The sequence below is a fragment of the Mus musculus genome, chromosome 6, assembly GCF_000001635.26.
Source record: "Mus musculus strain C57BL/6J chromosome 6, GRCm38.p6 C57BL/6J".
Classification (NCBI taxonomy): domain Eukaryota; kingdom Metazoa; phylum Chordata; class Mammalia; order Rodentia; family Muridae; genus Mus; species Mus musculus.
In genome coordinates this window covers 71,236,457-71,259,452 of record NC_000072.6, presented here as the reverse complement: position 1 = coordinate 71,259,452, position 22,996 = coordinate 71,236,457, and the positions used below count along the sequence as shown (strand labels likewise).

At 44.7% G+C, this 22,996-nt stretch overlaps 1 protein-coding gene across 2 annotated transcripts in view; it reads left to right on the top strand.

The window, feature by feature from the left end:
- The window catches only part of Smyd1 (SET and MYND domain containing 1), a 48,342-nt gene that overhangs the window by 2,829 nt on the left and 22,517 nt on the right, over nt 1-22,996 (top strand). For both annotated transcript variants that reach the window (NM_009762.2, NM_001160127.1), the window contains exons 2-4: nt 19,727-19,903; nt 20,692-20,905; nt 21,966-22,096. In NM_009762.2, coding sequence (NP_033892.2) covers nt 19,727-19,903; nt 20,692-20,905; nt 21,966-22,096 — 522 coding nt within the window. The remainder of the gene's footprint in view (nt 1-19,726; nt 19,904-20,691; nt 20,906-21,965; nt 22,097-22,996) is intronic.

The window sequence follows — 22,996 nt, the reverse complement described above, 5'->3', positions numbered from 1 at the left end:
CTCACCTTCTACCTTGTCTGAGGCAGGGGTTGTTGTTGTTCCAAGACAGACAGATAGCCCTGGCTATCTGTAAACCAGTCTGGCCTTGGACTCACAGATCAGCCTTCCTCTACCTCCCAGAGTTCTGGGATTAAGGAGTCCCCAGGGTCTTTTGTTGGCAGGTTGAGTGGCCTAGGAGCATCTGAGGACTCTCCTGTCTTCATCTCCTAGGAGATGCTGAATTTACAGGTGTGTGCAATGGCATCTAACTTCATGTGGGACCTGAGATTCGAATTCAAGTCCCCATACTCTGTTGGGCAAGCACTTTGGCAGTTCTTATTGTGTTCCATTTGATAGTGATACCTAAGTTTTAAGCATCTTTCTTGTTTGTTTAATTTTTATTTCTTGTGTTTATGTATATGCATGCATGGAGTGTGCATGTGTTTGTGTGGGTTGGAGGCTTTAGTTGGGAGTCTTCCTCAATTCTCTATGTTATTTTTTATTTTACCTTTTCTGTGAATTGGTGTTTTGCCTGCATGTGTGTCTGTGTGAGGCTGTCAGATCCTGGAGTTACAGACAGTTGTGAGCTGCCAGGTAGGTGCTGGAAACTGAGTCTGAATCCTCTGGAAGAGCAGTCAGGGCTCTTAACTGCTGAGTCATTTCTCCAGTTCCTCTGCGTGCTATTTTTGAGGCAGGACTTTTCAATGAGCAAAGAACTCACCAACTCAGCTAGACTGATTTCTAGGAAACCCCAGTGGCCCTCCTGTCCCTGCTTTGTTTCTATGGGTGCTTGACAGGTGCACTGAGGTTCTCTTCTGACTAAACACTTTACTGGCTGATCCATCTCCCCGGGCCCATGATTCTTTATTTTAAAGATTTATTTATTTATTTATTTATTATAAGTACACTGTAGCTGTCTTCAGACACTCCAGAAGGGCGTCAGATCTCACTACAAATGGTTGTGAGCCACCATGTGGTTGCTGAGATTTGAACTCAGGACCTTAGGAAGAGCAGTCAGTGCTCTTAACCACTGAGCCATCTCTCCAGCCCTGATTCTTTATTTTAATTTAGTTCCTATTGCTATTGCCTTTGTTAATTTTTCTTTTTTTTCTTTCTTTTTTTTTTTTTGTTTTTGTTGTTTGTTTGTTTTCTAGACAGGGTTTCTCTGTGTAGCCCTGGCTGTCCTGGAACTCACTTTGTAGACCAGGCTGGCCTTGAATTCAGAAATCCGTCTGCCTCTGCCTCCCAAGTGCTGGGATTAAAGGCGTGTGCCACCACCACCCGGTTTGTTAATTTTTCATGTTCAGCAAATTAACTTAATTTTGTATCAAGAAGGAGATAATCACTATCGCCACTATCAGTACCATCACCGTCACTACTATAAGCATCATAATCCTCACAATAGGGAAGAGCTCACCGCTGAACTCATTCCCATCTGTGCTTATCACACTTGAATAGATTTTATGATTTTCTTTGTCTATTTAAGAGCTCCTGTAGCTCAGGCTAGCCTCAAACTCACCTTAGAGCAGAGGGTGACCTTGAACTCTTGGTTCTCTTGACTCTACTTGTCAAGTGTTAGGATTACAGGCATATGCCACCACACTCAGCTTATAATTTGCTTTTTAAAGTTGTTACTTATTTTTCATTTTGCTTTCTAAAATTTTTAGCTTATAAAAATATTTAACACTACTAAAAGATGTCAGGCTCCAAAGTATTTTCTGGGTATACCTAAATTCTTTTAAGTGCCTGACAGTGAATTTTCACTGCTTTTGGATGAAAGGCCCTGGAAGTACTGTGTAGAGAGACAAAGAGCTATTTTCCAGGCCCTTCCCTATCTGCTGAGGATGCTGTACGTGGAATCAGGCCACAGAAGAGAACTGAATCACATGACCCAAAAGAGCTGACACTGTGAAATTCTGTGGGTTGCAATGGGCCAAGTGCAGCAGGAGAGGGATGCCAGGCAGCAAAATGGAGCTGATTCTGATTATTACTTTAATCTAATATCAAATGCAAGAAAGATACAGTGATGCTGACTATGGGCAGTGCTAAGAATCCCAAATTTTCAATTCTCCTTTCCTTTTTAAAAATAAGGTTTCACTATGTAGCCCATGTTGTCCTCCTGCCTCCACTTCCTAGGTGCTTCACACCAGGCTCAGTTGTGTGTGTGTGTGTGTGCACACGCATGTATGTGTGCACATATGTGTGTGCAAGTGTGTGCATGTGTGTGATGTGCACACAAGTGAATTTGCCCAGGAGGCCAGATAAGGGCTTCAGCTTTCCCAGGACTGGAGTTATAGATGGTTGTAAGCTGACTGACATGGATGCTGGAAAGCTAACTCTGATCTCCTGCAAGAACAGTAAGTGCCCCTAACTGCTGAGCCATCCCACAGCTCTCTCGACCTCTCAATTATTTCTCCTGCAACAATAATAGCAATAATAATAGTAACAGTTATTATTATTATTATTATTATTATATCAGTGTCAGATACCTTGACTTCAGAGTTAGTTTAGCCCCTGGTCTCTTCATGGATCCTAAACTAGGGAAGTATCTGTAAGAGGAAGATCAACATCTGTGCAGATGCGCACATTTGATTTTTACTTCCGTGGAGAAAGTCAATAGCTTTTGTTGCTTTCAAATGGTCCTCAATATAGAAGTAGAAACCCATTGAGTTTCTTTCTTTCTAATAGATAGATAGGAAAACTGAGACCTAAAGAGGCAGTAGTAACCTTTCCCAGGTTGTAGTCACAGGGCAAGCCTGGTCTCTGAACTTCCCAAACAAGCAGACTCTGAGCACTGTCCACTTAAGTTTTCTTGTTCACATCGGTGCAATTCATATTATTTAGTGTTAATAAAAGAAAGGGCAGCTCTGGAGATGTAGCTCAGATGCCCTGCCTAACATGTGCAGAAAAGGATATCTACTATTAACTTTAGAAAAATCAAAAGTTGATTCTGGAGCCAGAGAAGTGTTAGGTCCACAAAGCAGGTAAGAAGTAGGAGCCCACAGTGGTTGGCGGCAGGCAGCTTAGTGGATCACACACCGGCAATGTAAGCCTGAGGAACTGCGTTCAGAGTTCTAAAACCAGATGTGGCCGTGTGTCTGCAATCCTAGCTTCTCTCTATTGAGACAGGAGGGAGAAGCAAGAGTCCTCAGGAGAAGCTCATGGAACTGAGGCTGTACTCTGAGCTCCATGGACTGCCATGACACTTGTGCACCCACACCCACATTTGAACACACGCGCGCGCGCACACGCACACACACACACACACACACACAACATAAAGATTTTTTTAAACAGGAATATAAAAGTGATTAAAAAGAGGGAATGTCCTTATAGTGATATATATATATATATATATATATATATATATATGCTATAACACACTACCATAACCCAGGGGCCCTTAAGACAACACACATTCTCTATACTTTCTGGGAGACTAAAATGGGGTGATGATTCTGTTTGTTCTCCTTTCCAGCCTTGAGAAGCTACTCCTAGATAGGAAGACGGCTCACATATTTCTCATCTTTTACATTTTTAAATTTTATGCCCACGAGTGTTTGGCTTCCATGTGTGCTTGTGCACCATGTGTGTGCCTGGTGCCCATGGAGATCAGAAGAGGCGGTTGGATCCCTGAACTGGAGTTACAGGCAGCAGTGTGTTATCATGTGGGTGCTGGGAACTGAACCCAGACCCTCTGCAAGAGTCGCAAAGGCTCTGCGCTGATGAGTTCTCTCCAGTCTGAAAGTTCCTTGATTTAATTTATCTGCAAAGTCTCTTTTGACACCCGGCTGGGTTCTGGGAATTAAGACACGGACATTTTCAGAGACTGATTCCAGGCCTCTACAGCCATACGCTATTATTTAACTATTCTAGATTAACTCAATTATCACAAACATATATAAGGCTGTTGCTGGACTTTTCTTTTTAATTCCCTTTCTTTCCTGTACTAGGGAATATCTGCATGTGGGAGGCAAATGTTATACCACTGACCCATACCCCAGTCCCCTTCTAAATTCTTTAAAGAAAAACTTGACCGTTTCCCAAATGACTGGCTAAGAACTGAAAGTACCTAGGGCTGTGCATATTTCTGTGTGGAGGTAAAATGACAAAAGGGTGAACACGAGAAACAGTTGAATACTTTTCAAGAAATCGGTGTCAATCAGGCTGTTTTTGAAAATCAAACCAATTATGAGCATTCTTAGGCCCCCTGGGGACATCTGGGCTTTTAGTCAATGTATTTATTCTATGTGAACCTGTGGGAGAGACAGGATTAGCCCTGCCATTTGCAGTAGCACACAGGTGATTTTTAATCTGATAACAGCTGGTGAGTGAGTGGTAATGGGCAGGCAATGTTATAAATGGGAATAATTTAATAACAGGATTATAAAAATTCTCGAGCAATTAGTTCAGAAAATGAAATAAGTGTTTGCTAAATTATTCAAGCTTCTCCTCAATGTTTAAACTTGTTGAGAACAAGCTGTAACAGATGTAGAATTATGCCATTTATTTAGCCGTTTTTGGGTATAGAGACAAGATATGCTGACATGCCACACAAACTGTAGTGAGCTATATTGCAAAATTTTATTACATAATAATGAAACTAATAACTCTGAAAATAATTGATATTTTATTTCATCTCTGGCTTTTGGGGACAAGTCTTTCAGAGCTCAGGCTGGCCTTGAGCTCTGTGTCGTGGAAGATGACCTTGAGCGGCTGATCTTCCAGCCTCTAACTCCGAGCGCTGGGATCGCATGTGTGTGACACTATGTTTGGCTTTTCGTTTTAATATTTTGAATCTGGGTTTTGCTGTGTAGCTCAGACTGTCCTAGAACTCTAGATCCTACTGGTGCCCCTCCCTAGTGCTTGGTGTTACAGGCCAGTAGACACCACCTTTTAAACCCAGAATAAAAGGATGGATCTCTGGCAGAATGAGGTTGCTTTTCTGAGGGTGTGACTTGAATTGTCAGCTCCAGAACAAGGCTTATCCAGGTGTGAATATGGGTGTGTGCATCTCACTCTGTGAGAGCTGTCGTGGAAAAACCGCTGTCGTGGAAAAACCTTGAGAACTGGCAGTGTGGAGTTTAAAACATCTGTGTGTGTGTGTGTGTGTGTGTGTGTGTGTGTGTGTGTGTGTACATGTCTCTCTCTGTGTGAATGTGGGTACATCCATGCCATGATACACTCACAGAAGACACTCCTAGAGAATAATTTCGGAGAGTCTGTGTTAGTTACTATCACTGTGGACTCTGAAGGTGGAGCTCAGGTTGCCAGGCTTGTTTGGCAAGTGCCTTTATCCACGGCACCACCTCATACACCTTCTCAATCTTAGTTTTCAAGAGTGGTCTCTCCCTGAACCTGGAGCTCACAAGTGCACCTAGACTGTCTGGCCGGTGGCCACCCTACCCTGCCTCCTCAATGCTGAGGCCACAGACACGCACTGCCACACCCAGAATGTATGTGATGTTGATGGTCTGAATTTGGCTTAATTTTTTTTTAATCTTTCAAATTAAATTTAGTGTGTGTGTGTGTGTGTGTGTGTGTGTGTGTGTGTGTGTGCGCGCTGGCGCATGTGTGTGTGCATGTATGTATGTGTGTGCATGTGTGTGTGTGCATGTATGTATGTATGTGTGTGCATATGTGTGTGCATGTATGTATGTGTGTGCATGTGTGTGTGTGCGTGCATGTGTGTGTTGAATGGGTGCTACACTATGTGGGTGTGGAGGTCAGATGATTGCTCTCTGGAGTTGATTTTCTCCTTTACCATTCAGGCCCCGGGGATTGAACTCAGGTCATCTGTTTGGGATGCAAGTTCCTTAACCTCTTGAGCCTGCTTCCCTCCTTTTCTCATTTGTCCTTTCTTTCACCATATCCTATATGGTGAGCAGAGTGTACACTTACATACACACAGACCCTCACACCAAGCTTGGAGCAGAGCAGTACTAATGTACATAGCTGGTCACAGTTTATGAGTTAGAGACTAAAAAAATGTTAGTTTTTCTCTTTTGTATATGCTCTGGAAATAGGGGGGAGACCCCCATTAATTAAGATATTAATAAAATTATAGATATTTCTATATTGCTTTGAGAAAAAAATCACATAAAAAACATTGTTATAAATGCTACCAGACCTTAACAGTAGCTGAACACTGTTTTTGTTTGTTTGTTTGTTTGTTTTATTTTGTTTTGTTTTTGTGTAGCCCTGGCTGGCCTGGAACTCACTCTCTGCCTGCCTCTACCTCCCAAGTATAGGATCAAAGGTGTGCATGCCATGTCCAGCATGCACCATTACAGCATAACCATAGACATCGTTTTCTGTCCTGAGGATGATGCAGACCTCCTGGCATTTCTGGTTTTCCTGCTTTGGCTTTTTAAGATTTTATTTTTATTTTTATTTTATGCGTATGAGTGCTTTGCTTTTTTTTTTTTTTTGGTTTTTCGAGGCAGCGTTTCTCTGTGTAGCCGTGGCTGTCTTGGAACTCACTCTGTAGACCAGGCTGGCCTTGAACTCAGAAATCTGCCTGCCTCCACCTCCCAAGTGCTGGGACTAAAGGCATGTGCCACCACTGCCCGGCTGCTTTACTTTTATATATGTATGCACACCGTGTGCATGCCTAGTGCTCAATAGGACCAGAAGAGGGCATCATATTCCCTGGAACTAGAGTTAACAGACATTTTGTGAGTCACTATGTACATGCTGGGAACCAAACCTGGGTCCTCTGTAGCAAGTACTTTAACTTCTGAGCATCTCTATAGCCTAATTTCCTGTCATTGGGGGGTGGGGTGAGTATCAGTTTCATTATCATCTTCCTTGTGTGTTTTAGGGTCCTACCCTTGAACATGTTCTTCCTTGAATTGGTTCTGGAAGGCAGTCTTTAGTTACATCCTATTCTTAAATTCCATAAGCGTCTCAATAGAGAGGTCCTAAAGCCCACAGTTTCTTACATATGTCACCTGACTGTTCTCCAGGCTCAGTGTCACCTGGTAGGTGAGCACTGAGGCGAGCATGCCTCAGGCTAGGTGCTTCCTAGATTGTTTTACAGGTGGAGACATTAGTCCCTGCAGTTCCTTTATGTGTCGTATGAGAAACTATCCCGATTCATCTGCTTCTTGATATGTTTCTGTAGAACACGTCTTGTTTTTAGACGGAGAGCTCCACTCTCAACTGTCTCCTGATCTTGTTCAAAAGTGGATTCCCCACCCAGCTCTTTCTGGTGTTTGTGGAGAGGACAGTCTTCTGGCCCATCTGATTTGAGGGATGCATCTGGAAAGCACCCTCCAAGGCAGCTTAGCTACCTCTTCCCATTCTGTAGGCGGAAGGGCCTGGGGACTGCTGGCTTTGGCATGTCTTAGAAAAGAAGGTTTTATAGCTATATCCTGGCACATTTGGAAAGGATAGGTTTGAAGAACAGTTACTTTTAGGCGTATTTTGGGAGAGAGGCCTTCAGGTTTGTCATATGTTGGTATTTTTCAGAAGGATGGTCCTCTAACACCACTTCCTAGTTCTCAGAAGTTGGTTGGTTTGTTTTAAGATTTGCTTCTTTCTTTCTTTATGTGTGTATAGGGGAATTCATAGAGACCAAAGTGGATGGTATTAAATATCTGGAGTTGTGATTATAGGTGATTGTGAGCCACCCAATGATGTAAGAGCTGGGAATTGAACTTGGGTCCTCTAGAAGTGCCAGCAAGTGAGCACAAGCAACCACTGAGCCATCTCTCCAGACCCATTTAAAACTTTCTGGGTGGATTTCAGATCAGTGTTTTGCAGGAACAAAGTTTTAAGGAGAGACTAAGAATAGAAGGTCTCTTGAGGCAGGTTGGTAGGTTCTTCTTGGCGGTTGCTGGTGCGTTCTCCATAGTTCCTTCTCTCCTTGTGATGGAGGCTCTAACTTAAGTTTGAATTTTGTTGTTTTTTTTTTTTTTTTGCTTCTCTGATTTTCCTCTCCTGCTCTCTGCCACTTGCATTTCCTTCTGTTCTCCCAGGAGCTGTTGTGAGGTTTGCTTCTCTTGCTTCAGATTTTTATTTCCCAAGCTGTTCTGTTCCACAGACTCCCAGGTTCCAGTGACTGCTGAGGCACAGCCTCCAGATGAGGTTGAGGTGTGTAGTGGAGCTTCAACTGGACTTGGTCCTTTTCCAGTCCATTACCAGTACCGCCAGGTAACTGCTCTGACTTCCAACAGCCGCCCTTCCCCATTCTTCTGGATATCTAGACAGTGAGAGCCTTTACTGCTGCTAAGGATGCTGTGCGGAGAGCCCAGGGCAGGGAGAGCCTCCTTCAGGCTCCTGGCAGTTGTTCGGGGCTGTATCTCTCATCTGCAGCAGCTGCTGCTGACCTCATCTTTACCAACCGGTGGGAACTCCTATGAGTCATTGAGTTTTTCTGGACTGCCACTTACCCGCTTAGTGCCACTCTTCTGGCTTGTGGAAGTTAGTGTTTTAATAAAAAGTGATGTTAAAAATAGGACTGGGAAGGTGGCTCAGTGGGTTAAATGCTTGCTACATACGCATGAGATTCTGAGTTCGAATTCCCAGCATCCATGTAAAAGGATGGATGGTACTTTGCTCTCGTAGCGAGTAGAGACAGGAGCATCCCAAGTGCTTGCTGGCTGTCTAGTCTATATGAAGCAGTGAGTTTCAGGTCCAGTGAGAAGCCCTGTCTCAAAAAGTACGGAGGAGAATAATAAAGGAAGACACTGGATGTTGAACTCTGAGTCTGCATGTGACATTGTAATTGACACTTAATCTCAAATGTTTTTTTCTTTTTTACCCTGCCTTTGATCATTGAGGTACCAGATAAAAGACTCACAACCTTTATATTTATAATAAACCTTAATCAGCACTAAGGCTGGGCTGATTTATTGCTCTCCTCTACTTCTCTGCCAGCAACTGCACAATATGACTTGCCATTTTCTGTCTGGGCCAATTCAGCATCCCTCAGAGACATGTTTATAAGATTCTTACTCCATGGTGTCGTCTCCTCTTTCTACCTTCTTCTCCCTCTCCTCTCCTCATGGTCTTTCCTCAGACCCCAAGTCTGGGAACCAAAAACCCTACCTATATCCAGCCCAGCTAGAAGATGCCAACATCTTTTTTAACCAATGGTTTTAAATTAAGGAGCAAGGTCACACTGTATGTGCAGATTCTCTCATCCCTGTGGGCAACCAGGCCTTGGGGGCCAGTATTTAGCATTACAATACATAGCAAAAGGACCAACCCTCAACAGTGACATACTTGTATACACCACACGCACACATGCATGCACCTACACACATGCACAGCTGGGCATGGTAATACCTGCCTATAACTTCAGTACTTGAGATGTGAAGGCAGGAAGATCACACATTTGAGACCAACCTGGGTTTCACAAGGAGACTGTCTCAACAAACAGGACAAGACTAACAAGGCAAGGCAAATAGACTATCCTTAAGCTTAAAGAAGGAAGCTGTACTGCCTAATTTGCGCCTAGGTATATAATAGTACAAACCTGGGCCCAGAAGTGCCTCAAGGATGACAGAGATCTCTGGATGACTGCCCCAGGCAGCAAAAGGGGCTCATTGTACTCTGACTGCATTGTTCCCTTCTGCAAATGCCTGCAAGGACTCTGCCCTTTGCCTACAGGACATAGACACGCTACTGAGAGTGACCTCCCCTGCCCCTGCAGTCTGGTTATCTCCCTGACATCATGTCCCAGAATAGGGAATCCTCTGAACTCATGTTCTTACATGTGTCTGCATGCCACCTGCCCTCAAGCCTTTGTCTTCCATCAGTGCCTCTTGTCAGAAGTCCTTGACCTTCTCTGAGTACGAACTCAGGCCACCTTTCCAGAGTTAGAACAATGTCTCTTTCCTGTCTGGTGGATTGAGTTTCTGGATGCCTCACCTTCTCCACCCTGGTGGGGGTAAAGGCTCCCTTCTTGGATATTTATTGAATTCACCCACATCTTTATGTGTTTATGTGCCAGCTCAGCCTGAGGTCTACTGGGAAGCAAAGTCTCTGTGTTGTTTATATTGAAGAACCACAGAGATGGTTTGAATGAGATGGCCCCCATGGTTTTAGGCATTTAAGTACTTGGTCCCCAGTTGATGATGGTGTTTGGGAGGCTTAGGAAGCCTGGCCTTGCTGGAGGGAGCCATGTGACTGGAGGCAGGTTTTGAGAGCTTAAAGATGTGCTTCATTTGGAGTTCATTTTGTGGTTCAAAGTGCGATCCCTCAGCTGCTGCTCCAGTCCCCATGCCTGCCTGTAGCCATGCTTTCCTGGTGCAATGGTGGCGGCCTCTTACTCTTCTGGACTGAACTTTGTGCATGCTAGACAAACATTTTACCAGTTGAGCTACATCTTTAGCCCCCAGGCTGAGTTTTTAAGCAAATTTGAGACACAAAAGCATTGGCTCAACCTTATTGGATCCATAGTATTCTTGCAGGACTGTTCGTTCACGGTGCACAGACCTTGTCTCTGCATATATCTGTTATGGCTCCTTATTCCCATATAAGGAGCTGTCACACAGCTGCTGTTCTGGTCCTCTTGACTCTGACAGATGAGAGAACTCAGGACAGGGCTGAAGAGTGAGTAGTGATTTGCAGACTTTCCTCCAGGGCAGAGAGTATACTTCAGGGTCCTGGCAAAGAGGTTTCTTCCATGTATTCCAGGAGCAGTGGTTGGGAGCAAAGACTTGTGAGACCAGTGCTGCCAATGAGGACAGTGATCACTGGCACTCTAAAGAGCAGATTAGGAGACTAGGAGTGCTGGGGAGGTGGCTCAGAGGTTAAGAGCATTGCTGCTCTTCCAGAGTTCAATTTCTGACACCTACACAGTGGCTCACAGTGTAGCTCCAGTAACTCCAGTTCCAGGGACTCTGACCCCTGTGAACACCATGAACACATATAGTACCTGCATAGTGTACATGCAGGCAAAACATCCATACACATAAAATAAATATACAAAAAGTTAAGAAGAGTGGCTAAAAACATCACTTCGAGGATGGTGAAGTTTGGTGAAAATGGGAATGGCTACCTTGTGTGAACAGGAAGTTGAGGATGGAGGGGGCACAAGACTTGCTGAAACTTACCTGGCTGGAGTAAGCACCCTTTCTCCTGGAATCCAACAGGAATTTGGGCACCTGGTGCCTTTTGGACACTTTCCATTGCTAGGGAAAGTAATAGGTAGGGTAGTGGTATTTCTGTCATTTATTGTCCTTTTTCTCAAATAGCGGTTCTCCCCTACCCAGCTGACTTCCTTTCCCATGGCTGCCTTTCCCATGGGTGCTAGAAGAGAGAGAACTTGAGTTCCCTGGCTCAACCATGCCATGAGACATTGGATGGGCAGGGTAGGCATATGTCTGTGGAGCTCGTGCCCAGAGACAAGTGGCATGGCACCTGCTTTACCCTTGTTATTCTTGTTACTCCAGTTAACTTTGGGTCACCTTGACAATGAAGAAACTGGAAAATCTGTCCATCTGTCTATTTATATCTATCTATCTATCTATCTATCTATCTATCTATCTATCTATCTATCTATCTATCTACCTATCTATCTTCATCATCATCTATCTACCTATATAATCTATTTATGTACCATTTATCTCTATCCACCAATCATCTATTTATTAGCTATCTAATTTTTCTATTTATATATCATCTATCTATATTTATTTTCCATCAATGATCCATCTATTATCTAATCTATCTATCTATCTATCTATCTATCTATCTATCTATCTATCTATCTATCTATTGCATCTATGTATATGTATGCCACCTGGAGTTGTAAGCAGTAGTAGGCTGCTTGATGTAGGTGCCAGGAAACACATCTTCTAGAAGAGCAGAAAGTACTCTTAACCACTGATCGGTATCTCTTCCCCTCCTTATATTGTCTTTATTTGAGAGAGAAAGAGAAAGAGAGACAGAGAAAGAGAGAGGGGTAAGGGGAGGGGGAGAGAGAGGGAGAAGAAGAATGCCACTTGTATGTGACAGAGACCAGAAGATGTTGGATCCCCTAAAGCTAGAATTACAAGTGGTTGTGAATTGTCTGATGTGTGTGCTGGGAACTAACCCGGGGTTCCGTGGAAGAGAAGCAGGTACTTTGAACTGTGGAGCCATCTCTCCAGTCCTGGAAGTTCTGAAACTTCTTTATAACTTTCTTCTTGACTACATTTTTTTTCTTGTGACTAAGTTTTGAAGGTTTTTGGTTGTTTTAAGTCAATGTCTCACAAATCCAAGGGCAACATAAAAGTGACCATCTATCTATGAATAACCTTAAAATTCTGACGTTCCTCCCCTAAGCTCCAAAGTGCTGAGATTACAGGCCTATGACATCATCTCCAGTGTCTGAGTTGCTTTTCTATTGCTATCATAAGACACTGTGACCATTGCCATTCATTAGAATATTGAGGTTATTTCAGGCTTACAGTTTCAGAGGGTTAGGGTCCATGACCGTTATGGCAGGGAATATGGCATTAAGCTGCCAGAAATGGTGGTGGAGCAGTAGTTGAGGGCTCAAATCTGGAGATAACCAGGTGGCAAAGAGAGCTGACGGGTAATGGCCTGGGCTTTTGAAACATTGAAGCCTACCTCCAGTGACATACTTCTTTTAACAAGGCCACAACTCCTAATCCTTCCCAAACAGCTTCAAACAAGGACTAAATACTCAAATATAAGAGCATAAGAGAGGCATTCTCATTCAAACTACCATAACCAGGGTATGCAGTATTGGGGCCCTGACCCAGTAATAGGTCACTCATAGAGCATTTACTCATTCCCAGGACATAGATTTACTTACTCGTCTTCTGAAACAGAGTCACTTATGTTTCAAGCTGGTCTTGACCTCCTGGGCTGGGAACATATGTATGCACCACCATGCCCCAGTTTCTGTGGGCTTTCTTCACGCTAGGCAAGTACTGTGCCAACTCAGCTTCCATTCATTTTGTTTTTTGAGACAAAGTGTCCTTCTGTAGCCCATAATGATCTGAAGTTCACTATGTAGTCCAAGCTGGCCTCAAATTCACTTTAATCTTTCTGCCTCATTCTCCCAAGTGCTAGGCTTTACCATATTCATTTGCTCAATTGGAAAGAGTATATTTGTGTGTGTGTGTGTGTGTGTGTGTGTGTGTGTGTGTGTGTGTGTGTGTGTGTGAATGCCTGGTGACTCCATTGGTCAGAGAGTACACTGGATTCCATGGACCTGGAGTTACAGATGCTTGTAAACCATCATGCGGATGCTGGGAACTGAACCTGGGTCCTCTGCGAGAGCAACACATGCTCTAAATTGAGAAGCCATCTTGCCAACCCCCAGTTTGTCTAATTTTAAAATTTGGTTTCTGATTTTGTGTTTTTGTGGGCATTGGCGATGATGATGATGGTGACACTTATTATGTTGTGAATTTCTTGGTTTGTTTGTTTGCCATTTTGTTTGTTAAAGAGAGGGAGAAAGAAAAGGCAAGGAGTTGGGTGGGCAGGGAGGGGGAGGAATTGGGAGAGGGGAAACATGATCAGAATATATTATAAAACATTAAAAGAAAGCAATAGTTATATGTATTCAAGCTGTCAAGACATCACTGTTTCTATTTGCTTTTTCACATCAGGAAGCATAGGCTCAGAAAAGTAAGAACTTGCTCAGGGTGATACAGGTAGTAGATCAGGAGTGGAATCCAGCTTAAACCAAGTCCACCTCTGACCTGCCACACTCCTGCCAGGAACAGATGGGAACTAGAGGACTGTGCCTCCCTTCCTCCCTCCCTCCCTCCCTCCCTCCCTTCCTCCCTCCCTTCCTTCCCTTGTATCCCTCTGTCTGTCTGTCTTTCTGTCTGTCTTAACTTCCCCTTCTCGTCTACTTAGCATTTCTCAGCATGCCCAATCCAGATGGAATAGGATTGAGTTTTTGTTTGTCTGTTTCTCTACCTTCTTGCCAAGTGTCTTCAGGAATAAGAAAGTTGAAGTCCCAAGCTCCAGCCAGATCTGGAATTAGATTCTGAATTTTAAACAAGATCTCTGAGGATGAATGTGAGTAGGTGAAAGCTGAGAAGTACTGTTTTACATTGTGTACCATTCTCAGGGTCTCAGCTGAGGCAGGGTGGCAGCTATGGTAATGAAAACATGGCTGCTCTCCCAAGGAAACCCATGTCAGAAGGAAGCTTGTAGTGCTCACTGATTTGTTTTATATTTTAACACTCTCAGGCTCTGTCTTTGTCTCTGTCTCTCTCTCCCTCCCTCCTTCCTCCCCCCCCCCTTTCTGTATGTCTTCTTTATTCAGGTGTTTGTGGAGGTCAGAAGAGGGTGTTAGGTTCTGGGCAGTTGGAGTTACAGGTGATTGTGAGCAGCTCAAGGTGGGTGCTGGGAACTGAACTCAGGTCGTCTGCAAGAGCAGCACACACTCTTAACAACTGGTCCATCTTTCTAGTCCTTCATTTCATCTTAATACATGTCTCTAAGCCCAAGAAAAAATGTGGAACAGAATTTAAGTCATATTTTGAGTTCAGAGGAAATACTTGGTGGTTCATATTCACAATGAGAAAAAAACATCCCAAATTGATGATGTTTGTTTTTATGAAAAATTTCTTATGGTGAAGTGATTTTTGTAGAGAAGCTTGCGAGATAAAATGTTGGGTGCCCTGGTTTCATCTCTGTTGCTGTGACAAAAAGCAACATCGGGGAAGAAGGGTTTATCTGGCTTAAGGAGTCCAGGTTACAGAGCATCATCTCAGGAAAACCAAGACAGGAATTCAAAATTCAATCACAACACAAAGAGAGATAAGTACAGAGAGAGAGAGAGAGAGAGAGAGAGAGAGAGAGAGAGAGAGAGAGAGAGTAAACACACCTCTGTTTCCTGCTAGCTGCCTCCTCTTGTATACTGTTCAGGACCCCACCACCTAAGGAACAGCATCACCTCCAATGGTTAGGTCTCCTTACATTGATTAACAATCAAGGTGTCCTCCACAGACATGCCCACAGGCCAACCTGATCTAGTCAACTCCTCACCGAGTCTCAGGTGACTCTAGATTGAGTCAGGTTGGCAGTTAGAACTAACCAGCACAATGAGGAGATATTCTTGAGCTGGGAGGGATTTTGATTGAAGGCTTAGCAAGTGATTGTAGATGTTCCCTTGCTACTCAGCCATAGGTGACAATTTTACTGTAGGAACCCCAAGGATATGCTCACAGCTTTCTCCTGGTCAAAGTGACTCTGAAGACATTGGACCACGCAGCTGGAACTTATTTCTAGAAATATAACATAGTTACAGTTCACAGCAAGCAGATCGTTTTATAACTGTGCTCTATTCAAAGAGTATTAAGTCAGTCATAGGCACCAAGGCTAGTGCCAGTTAAGGCACATTCCTTCCTTCTGTGTCAGTCTGGGAAACCTTGTCCCAGTCAGCCACAGGTTGTGTGCACCAGAAAAGTGCAGGGCAGGGCAGGGCAGGACATCTGGTTCATCCTTGGTACAGGCAACAAAGGGAATTTAGCACAGAAGTAAAAGGCACTTAGCAGCTAAAACAGGAGGATCAGAAATTCGAAGTCAATGTAATTGAGGAAAATACGTAATAAAAAAATATATAATAAAAATAAAAGAAATTCAAAGTTACCTATACAGTGAGTTGGGGGCTGGCCTGGGCTATACAGTGAGTTGGGGGCTAGCCTGGGCTATATGCGACCCTATCAAAAAACAAAACATGGTGGAAAGATGGCTCAGCAGTTAAGAATCTGTACTACTTTTGCTGAGGACCCATACCATATGCCTGCAACGTCTACTCCAACTGCTTTGATATCGTGCAAGGCATCTGAATTCTAGTGCACATAGCCCCACAGAGGCACACAAACACATAATCTCTTAAAATCTCTTAAAAATCAAAACAAAACAGCAAATAACAAAAATAATAAAACTAACTAGAAGTCAACCATTTTAAATAAATAAATAAAATTCTTAGGGCTGGAGAGATGACTCAGAGATTAAGGGTTGCTCTTCTGGAGGTCTCGAGATCAATTCTCAGCAAGCACATGGTGGCTCATAACCATTTATAATGGGATCTGGTGCCCTCTTCTGGTGTGAAGGCATATATGCATACAGAATACTGTATATTAAATAAATAAATCTTTTTTAAATTTAAACTTTTTATTGATTCTTTGTAAATTTCACATCACGCACCCAATCCCCTTTATCTCCTAATCCCTCCACGTTTGCCCTCTGCCCTTGCAACTCCCCACAAAACAAAACAAAACAAAACAAAACAAAACAAAACAAAACAAAACAAAACAAGACAAAACAAAACAAAACATCTTACTGTGGAAGCTGCAGTGTGTTACAATGTGTCACACAGTGATACCCTTTTGCCCAAACAGCTTTTCTTGCAAATGTTTGTTGCAATGAGTCATTGGTCTGGTTCGAGACCTCTGGCTTCTGCTACACTATAACTACTGTGTTCTCACCAGTTTTCCTCTGGAATGACCTACTGTTGCCTTGTGTTATGGAGATCCTGCAGCTTTGGCTCTGCAGGAATGGCCCCTTCACACACTTCAGCAGTTCAGAGATGGGGTAAATGTTGGGTAACTCAGAGCCCTGGATCTGAGCCTGGGTGGTAGCTGAGTTGGCCAGCCTGCCAGCTCTCCTGAGCCCAAGCCACTGGGCCAGCTCTCCAGCATTGCCCAAGTGAGGGGCTCATCCCTTGGACATTAATGTGACAGCCCAGATATAGACATCCATATGACCTATGGCGATAACGTGGCCAATGGACATAGACATAGATCCTGCTGCAGCAGGGTCATGGACCCTGACATAGCCCCTGTGGCAGCACAGCCTGGACATCACCATGGCTTCAGATGGCAGAGCAGACAGGCTGTCCCTCACATCAGGCTGTCCCTCACATCAGGCTGTCCCTCACATCAGGCTGTCCCTCATCTCAGGCTGTCCCTCATCAGCTTTGTCCATCAAAGCTCCAGTCCTATCTTTCCTTATCTTCCCCTCTCTCTCATCTCTCCACCACACAGTTGCTCAGCACAGTGGTGTTCACCCAAGGGTGATGTGTGGTGGTGGGCGGGCCTCTGCTGGTCAACCTGTTTTAAATCACCACACACCAGTGATTCGAAACAATCCAACAACAGTCTCTCCTGCCTCCTAACCAGTGTCGGCACATGTCTCAAGTAATCGTTGTCAACTGAACTTCACATGATGACCATATTACTTATCCTAGAAAAACTTGCCCCCCCCCGAAGTTAGTTTGACACACAGTGTGGCCTCAGCTGCATGAGTCATTTCTGAAGGTCCTGAACTGTTCAGGCTGGCTCTGGTCTCAGAGCATAATACCAATCCTACGATACTTCATACCCTAGTATTTTAAATAGATAAGAAATGAGCAGCCATTGTAACAATGAGGGATGGGGCTGTAAAACACCTCTGGGTTCCAGGGGGCAGTCCAGGTTTGGTTTAATTTTTGCTTTTGACAAGGTCTCACATGCCAGATGTATGGAGGCCAGGGGTCAGGCAGCAAGAGTGAGTTCTCTCCTTTTACCTTGAGGGACCAAGGGATTAAACTCAGATTATCAGGCTTAGTACAAGTGCCTTCACCAGCTGAGCCATCTCACCAACCATTAAATTTTATTGAAAAAAAATAGTATTGAGTTATACCCACAACCTTCAGCATTTAACATCCAAGGCATAGACACTGATGGGAATTGTGTTTTATAATATTTTTGTTTTTGTTCAAAAAGTAGGAACAAATTTAATTCATGAAATACAGAATATACATATATGAGTAAAAACATGAGGAGACTCTATTAAGAGTGTTCTAGAACATCCATTTGGAAATAATCTATCAGAGCAGGTGTAGGATGCCCCTGAACAGATGGATATGGAGTAATAACTGACGGCCAGCATGACTGTGCCTACATCTAACCCCCGCCCTCTTCAGATTCCTTCCTGACTTAGATGTGCGTTTCTGAGCCAGAAGTGGACGCTTGTTCCTCTTCCTTCCCAAACTAAGTCAGGCTCTCAGACTTTCAGATGACTCCATACTTAGGGTACATCTTTTATACCGGTATAAAAGATGACCAGACAGCTCAAAATGACCTTGACTATTTGGAATGCGGCACTGAGAGCAGCTAGAAGAAACGTGAACCCTACACTTCCAGTTAGATAACGGAGTGTCCTGAACAACCTTCCGGCCATGAGGTATGCTGCCTATCTTAATGAAATATTTGTCAGAACCTATCATGGAGGTAGAATGGATGTTTCATGAGATGGGCATGAGCCTTTGGGGGCACAGCAGAATTCTACAGTTTAGACCTTGATTGTCCCCCCAAAGGCCCGTATGTTAAAGGCTTGGTTCCAGCCTGTGGTACCAGTGGGGGTAGTTCTTTAGGAGGTGGGGCTTGATGGAAGAAAGTAAATTCACTGGGAAGTGTGCCGGCGAAGGGGATTCCAGGATCCTGGACACAGCTCGCTCTTTTTCTATTTGCTTCCCAGCTGGTGAGCAGCTGGCTTCCTCTGCCCTGCACTCCTGCCAGGATTTACTACCATCTTGACGTAGGTCTAAAAGTAAGGGGCCAGACAACAGCTCCAAGCCTGCTCTTATAAACCTTTCTCCTCTTAAAACTGATTATTTGGGGGGCATTTTAAACACATTTTGTGCACAATAATGCGAGCACATGTGCGTATGCATGGATGTGTCACAAATGTGGAGGTCAGAGGACAGTTTGCAGGAGTTCTTTTCTTCTACCGTGGGAGTCCTGAAAACTGAACTCATGTTGGTAGGTTTGGCAGCAAACACCTTTATCCACTGAGCCATCTCTGCAGCTCTGTTTGGGTTGTTGTTGAGTGTTGTTATTATTATTACTATTGGGACTGAACCCAGGACCTTGCCTGTGCTGAGCTTGTACCTCTAAGCTACAAGCCCAGTCCTAAGGAATACCTGGGAGAGTAGCTCCACTCTGATATCTTGATTAACCCTGCCTCCCAGAGGCGCCACCTCAAAACACATAGTTTAATTGTTTTCATTTCCTTAGTACTTCTAGATGGGAATTACAACTCATACGTTTAATCATGGGGACACGTTAAAGACTGTCCCCAAACCAGGGTGCATGGAAAGAGTATATTACTGCAGATGGGGGAGCTGGGTTCCAGTCCTGCCTCAGAATGTGGTCTTTATCGTTCTCAACTTTAGATTCTCAATTTTCAAAATTAAGGTCTTATTCTAAAGGCCTCTTCTGGATGGAATTAGTTCTTTAGCAGACACTTTCAACTGTGAACTAAAGTAAATCTGTCTTCTTTATCCCTTTTGTTGTTAAGGCTGGCTTCAAACTCTCACACACACCCCAACCCCCACCTTTGCCTTCTGAGGGCTGGGATTGCAGGTGTGCCATCCAGCTAGGTAGTTCTCCTGTTCTCTCTCTCTCTCTCTCTCTCTCTCTCTCTCTCTCTCTCTCCCTCCCTCCCTCCCTCCCTCCCTTCCTCTGACTTACCTTGCTTGTGGTAATGTAAGTATTGTATTTGCAACAAAATATGGGCAAAGGCACCCCTTATTTTAAAAAAAGATGTATATATTTTTAAATTATGCATATGTATATATGGGCACAAGAGTGGGTGGCTTCTTAGACCAGAGGCGTCGATCCTCTGGAGCTGGCTTTAGGGGTGGTAATAGGCCACCGGCATAAATGCTGGGACCAAACTTGGCTCCTCTGCAAGAGCGCTATTTGTTCTTAACCTCTGAGCCATCTCTCCAGACCCCATACTTCCTGTCTTCATTTTCTCCCTGTCTGTATTTCAGCCTCATTAACTTCGTGTGCCACACCTGCTTCAAGAGGCAGGAGAAGCTCCATCGCTGCGGGCAGTGCAAGTTCGCCCATTACTGCGACCGCACGTGCCAGAAGGATGCTTGGCTGAATCACAAGAACGAGTGCGCTGCCATCAAGAAATATGGGAAAGTGCCCAACGAGAACATCAGGTCAGAGCTGGTGCCCAGGACAGGACTTGGGATTTCCAAATGGGATGGCAGAGGTGCCAGCGTTCTCGGGTCTCAGGATGCCAGGCCGAGTGCCAGTGCCTCAGGTCCTTTATTCCGCTCACTTCTTTAGGCCTGAGAGGAACACTGGGTGTCTCTACCTCCGATTCCAAGCGCGCTCCTAGAGAGGTGCATCGGACCCCACAGAGCTCCTCCGGAAAGCACACATTGTGAAGAAATAGTTTCTGTTTTCTCTGGGGAACACGAGTAAAAGCGAAACTCTGACATGCAGTTAACAGCCTGTGCCTCTCATAAAAGATTTTCTAAGTCACGGAGCTCCCTTTACAGTGGTCCTCCTTGAAGTCCAGGCATGTGCATGCGTTGAAGATGCAGACTTCCACATGGGGCGGTTGCTAGGAGGTTCGGGGCCTAGTACGAGAGTTTCTGCTGAGAGCTCCCTAATGTTGGTGGTTCTCTTGGAAGAAGGTGTTGGTGCTGGGATGTGGGCAGGACTGTAGGAAGCCAGGCTGACTCGGAAGCGAAGTGCGTGAGGACAGTGATAATAGAAAGCGTGGGCTTACAGGGTGTGACAGTCAAGAACAGAGTCTCATTTCCTGGGGACATTAGGAATCTTCAGGCTGCGGCTCCATCAGTCTCGCCAGGCTCCCTGTCCTCTGTCTACTGGAGTCATAGTTTTCAAGACCCACAATAAATACATCTCCGAATGAATGAATGAATGAATGACGAGTGTGTTTAGTCCTCCCTAATGCTGTCCTCCCCTCTCTTCCCAGGCTGGCCGCCCGCATCATGTGGCGGGTGGAGAGAGAGGGCACTGGGCTCACAGAGGGCTGCCTGGTGTCCGTGGATGACTTACAGAACCACGTGGAGCACTTTGGGGAGGAGGAGCAGAAGGAACTCCGAGTAGACGTGGACACGTTCTTGCAGTACTGGCCACCACAGAGCCAGCAGTTCAGCATGCAGTATATCTCACACATCTTTGGTGTGGTATGGCTTTTCATCCCCTCCACCACCCCTGCTCTGTCCCCTGAGTCCGTCTCCTCCCTCCTCCCCCTCTTCCCCTTTGGGAGCATAGAGTTTTTCAGATGGAAGGAAGCCCCAGCTCCCCTGGATGATGTTTCCTGTTTTCATGACAATGGCCTCTAGCCCAGGCAGCCGGAAGCATGAAGAGTGTCCTCTTGCTTCCCAGGTGTAACAGGAATGCATACCGCCCTTCTGGTTCTGAACTCAGAGTCAGGTTCCTAAATGAGCCCAGTAAAATAAACCAGAACCTTCCAATAAGATTTCTCATAATAGAGAGGCCATGGTGACTCTGGGTATTGTCCAGCTAGGAAGCTTCCAGAAGCAGTTGGAACAGACTCAGGAGAGAAGGCTTAAAGTCTGGAAAGGACAGAAACTTAAAATGATGCTGGTTTATCCTACCATATTTTCTCTCTTCATTTTTCTACTTACTTGGCTTTGAATTCCCAAATCTACTATATCTACTTCCCAAGTACTGGGACGCAAGTGAGTGCCACCTCTCCTAGATCAAGAGTATTTGCTCTTATTTGATTTACACACACACACACACACACACACACACACACACACACACACCACACCAGAATATGGAAAGATAAACCAAGATGGATACTTAAAACAACCGCTGAGACACAGATGGCATTAGCAGCCAGCATTCCTGTCTTTGGTCCTTATTAGGCTGGAACTACTGAGAGCTTCAAAGTGGTTTTGTTAAACATGGGACTCCTTCCATGGCACACATCTCGTGTGAAATGTGTGAAAAACAAGTCTTCAGGATGAAAATCTCCCTTTTAAAAGATTGATCATTTTTGCTATTTGTAATTACACATGCATATACTATATTCGGATAATCTCTCCACCCCTATTGTCCCCTCCTATCTTTGTTAACACCCTGCCCCACCTCCCTACCTGTCCCTTTCCCAGACTCATGAGGCCCTCTAGTTTTCAAACTTCTTCAACATCTAGGGTGATAATCTGTACCGATCTGTGCCTGTTGACTGAATCTTTTCTCTTGTCCTCTGGGTAGATCAACTGCAACGGTTTCACTCTCAGTGACCAGAGAGGGCTACAGGCAGTAGGTGTGGGCATCTTCCCCAACCTGGGCCTGGTGAACCATGATTGCTGGCCAAACTGCACTGTCATATTCAACAATGGCAAGTGAGTGCAACGGGGATTGGGCAATCTTCTACTTGATTTCAACCAAAGTCAAACTTGTAAACGTGGACTGCCATGCACTGCCAATGTTCGGCAACTCAGAGTCTCACTCCAGACCGAGGAGAGGCAGGAACTGAGGTGGATGCAGAAGAATTTTACCTTGTCCGTTTCTGAATCTCTAGGTCTGCCTCCGTGTATTGGATAAATCATTAACTACTGCTCTAAAACTTGACCTCTGGGATTATTTGCCTAGAGCCAAAAAAAAGTGCTCTGGCAGTAGCCTGTGCTAGCTAAGGGTCTATAAGAAAGTAGAAAGCACATTCAAAGGAGTAGAGTCAGACAGAATTTAGTAAAAAGACAATTTACAGGCATGTGGGCAGGGTTTGGGAAGGACCAGGCACAAAAGGAATAGGATCGATAAACAGCCTGGGGCCTGATGGTGCAGCTCAGGCTGGGGAGGTCTGGGGGGGGGGGGGGATGAAGCCTGAACAATGTGCTCGGAAAGATGGCTCCTTCCACTGAGCTGTGCCATACAACTGCTCCTGCAAAGAAGTTAGGCACTGCTGGAAATACGGGCTAACAACTTCAACCCCGTTCTCTTCCACTTGGCCAACCTCACCCAGAGGCCAAAGAGCAAAGGAACCCAGGTGACGCAGTCCTCAGGGTTCAGCCCTTTGCCCCCAGAAAGGCACAGATCAAAGACACGTGGGCAGACACTTGGATCTTGGGAGTGGGGCACATGACAGATGAAAGCCAACTTCGAGCCACCCACCAGCAGCTTTCTCCTAAACCTTCCTTGAAGCCAGAGACAGTGGTTTCTGGGTCTCAGCTGAGAACCAGGTTGAAGTGGCCACATAGCCAAGGCTATGAGTTCTTATTTCCTTTCTGTTCCTGACCCCAGTA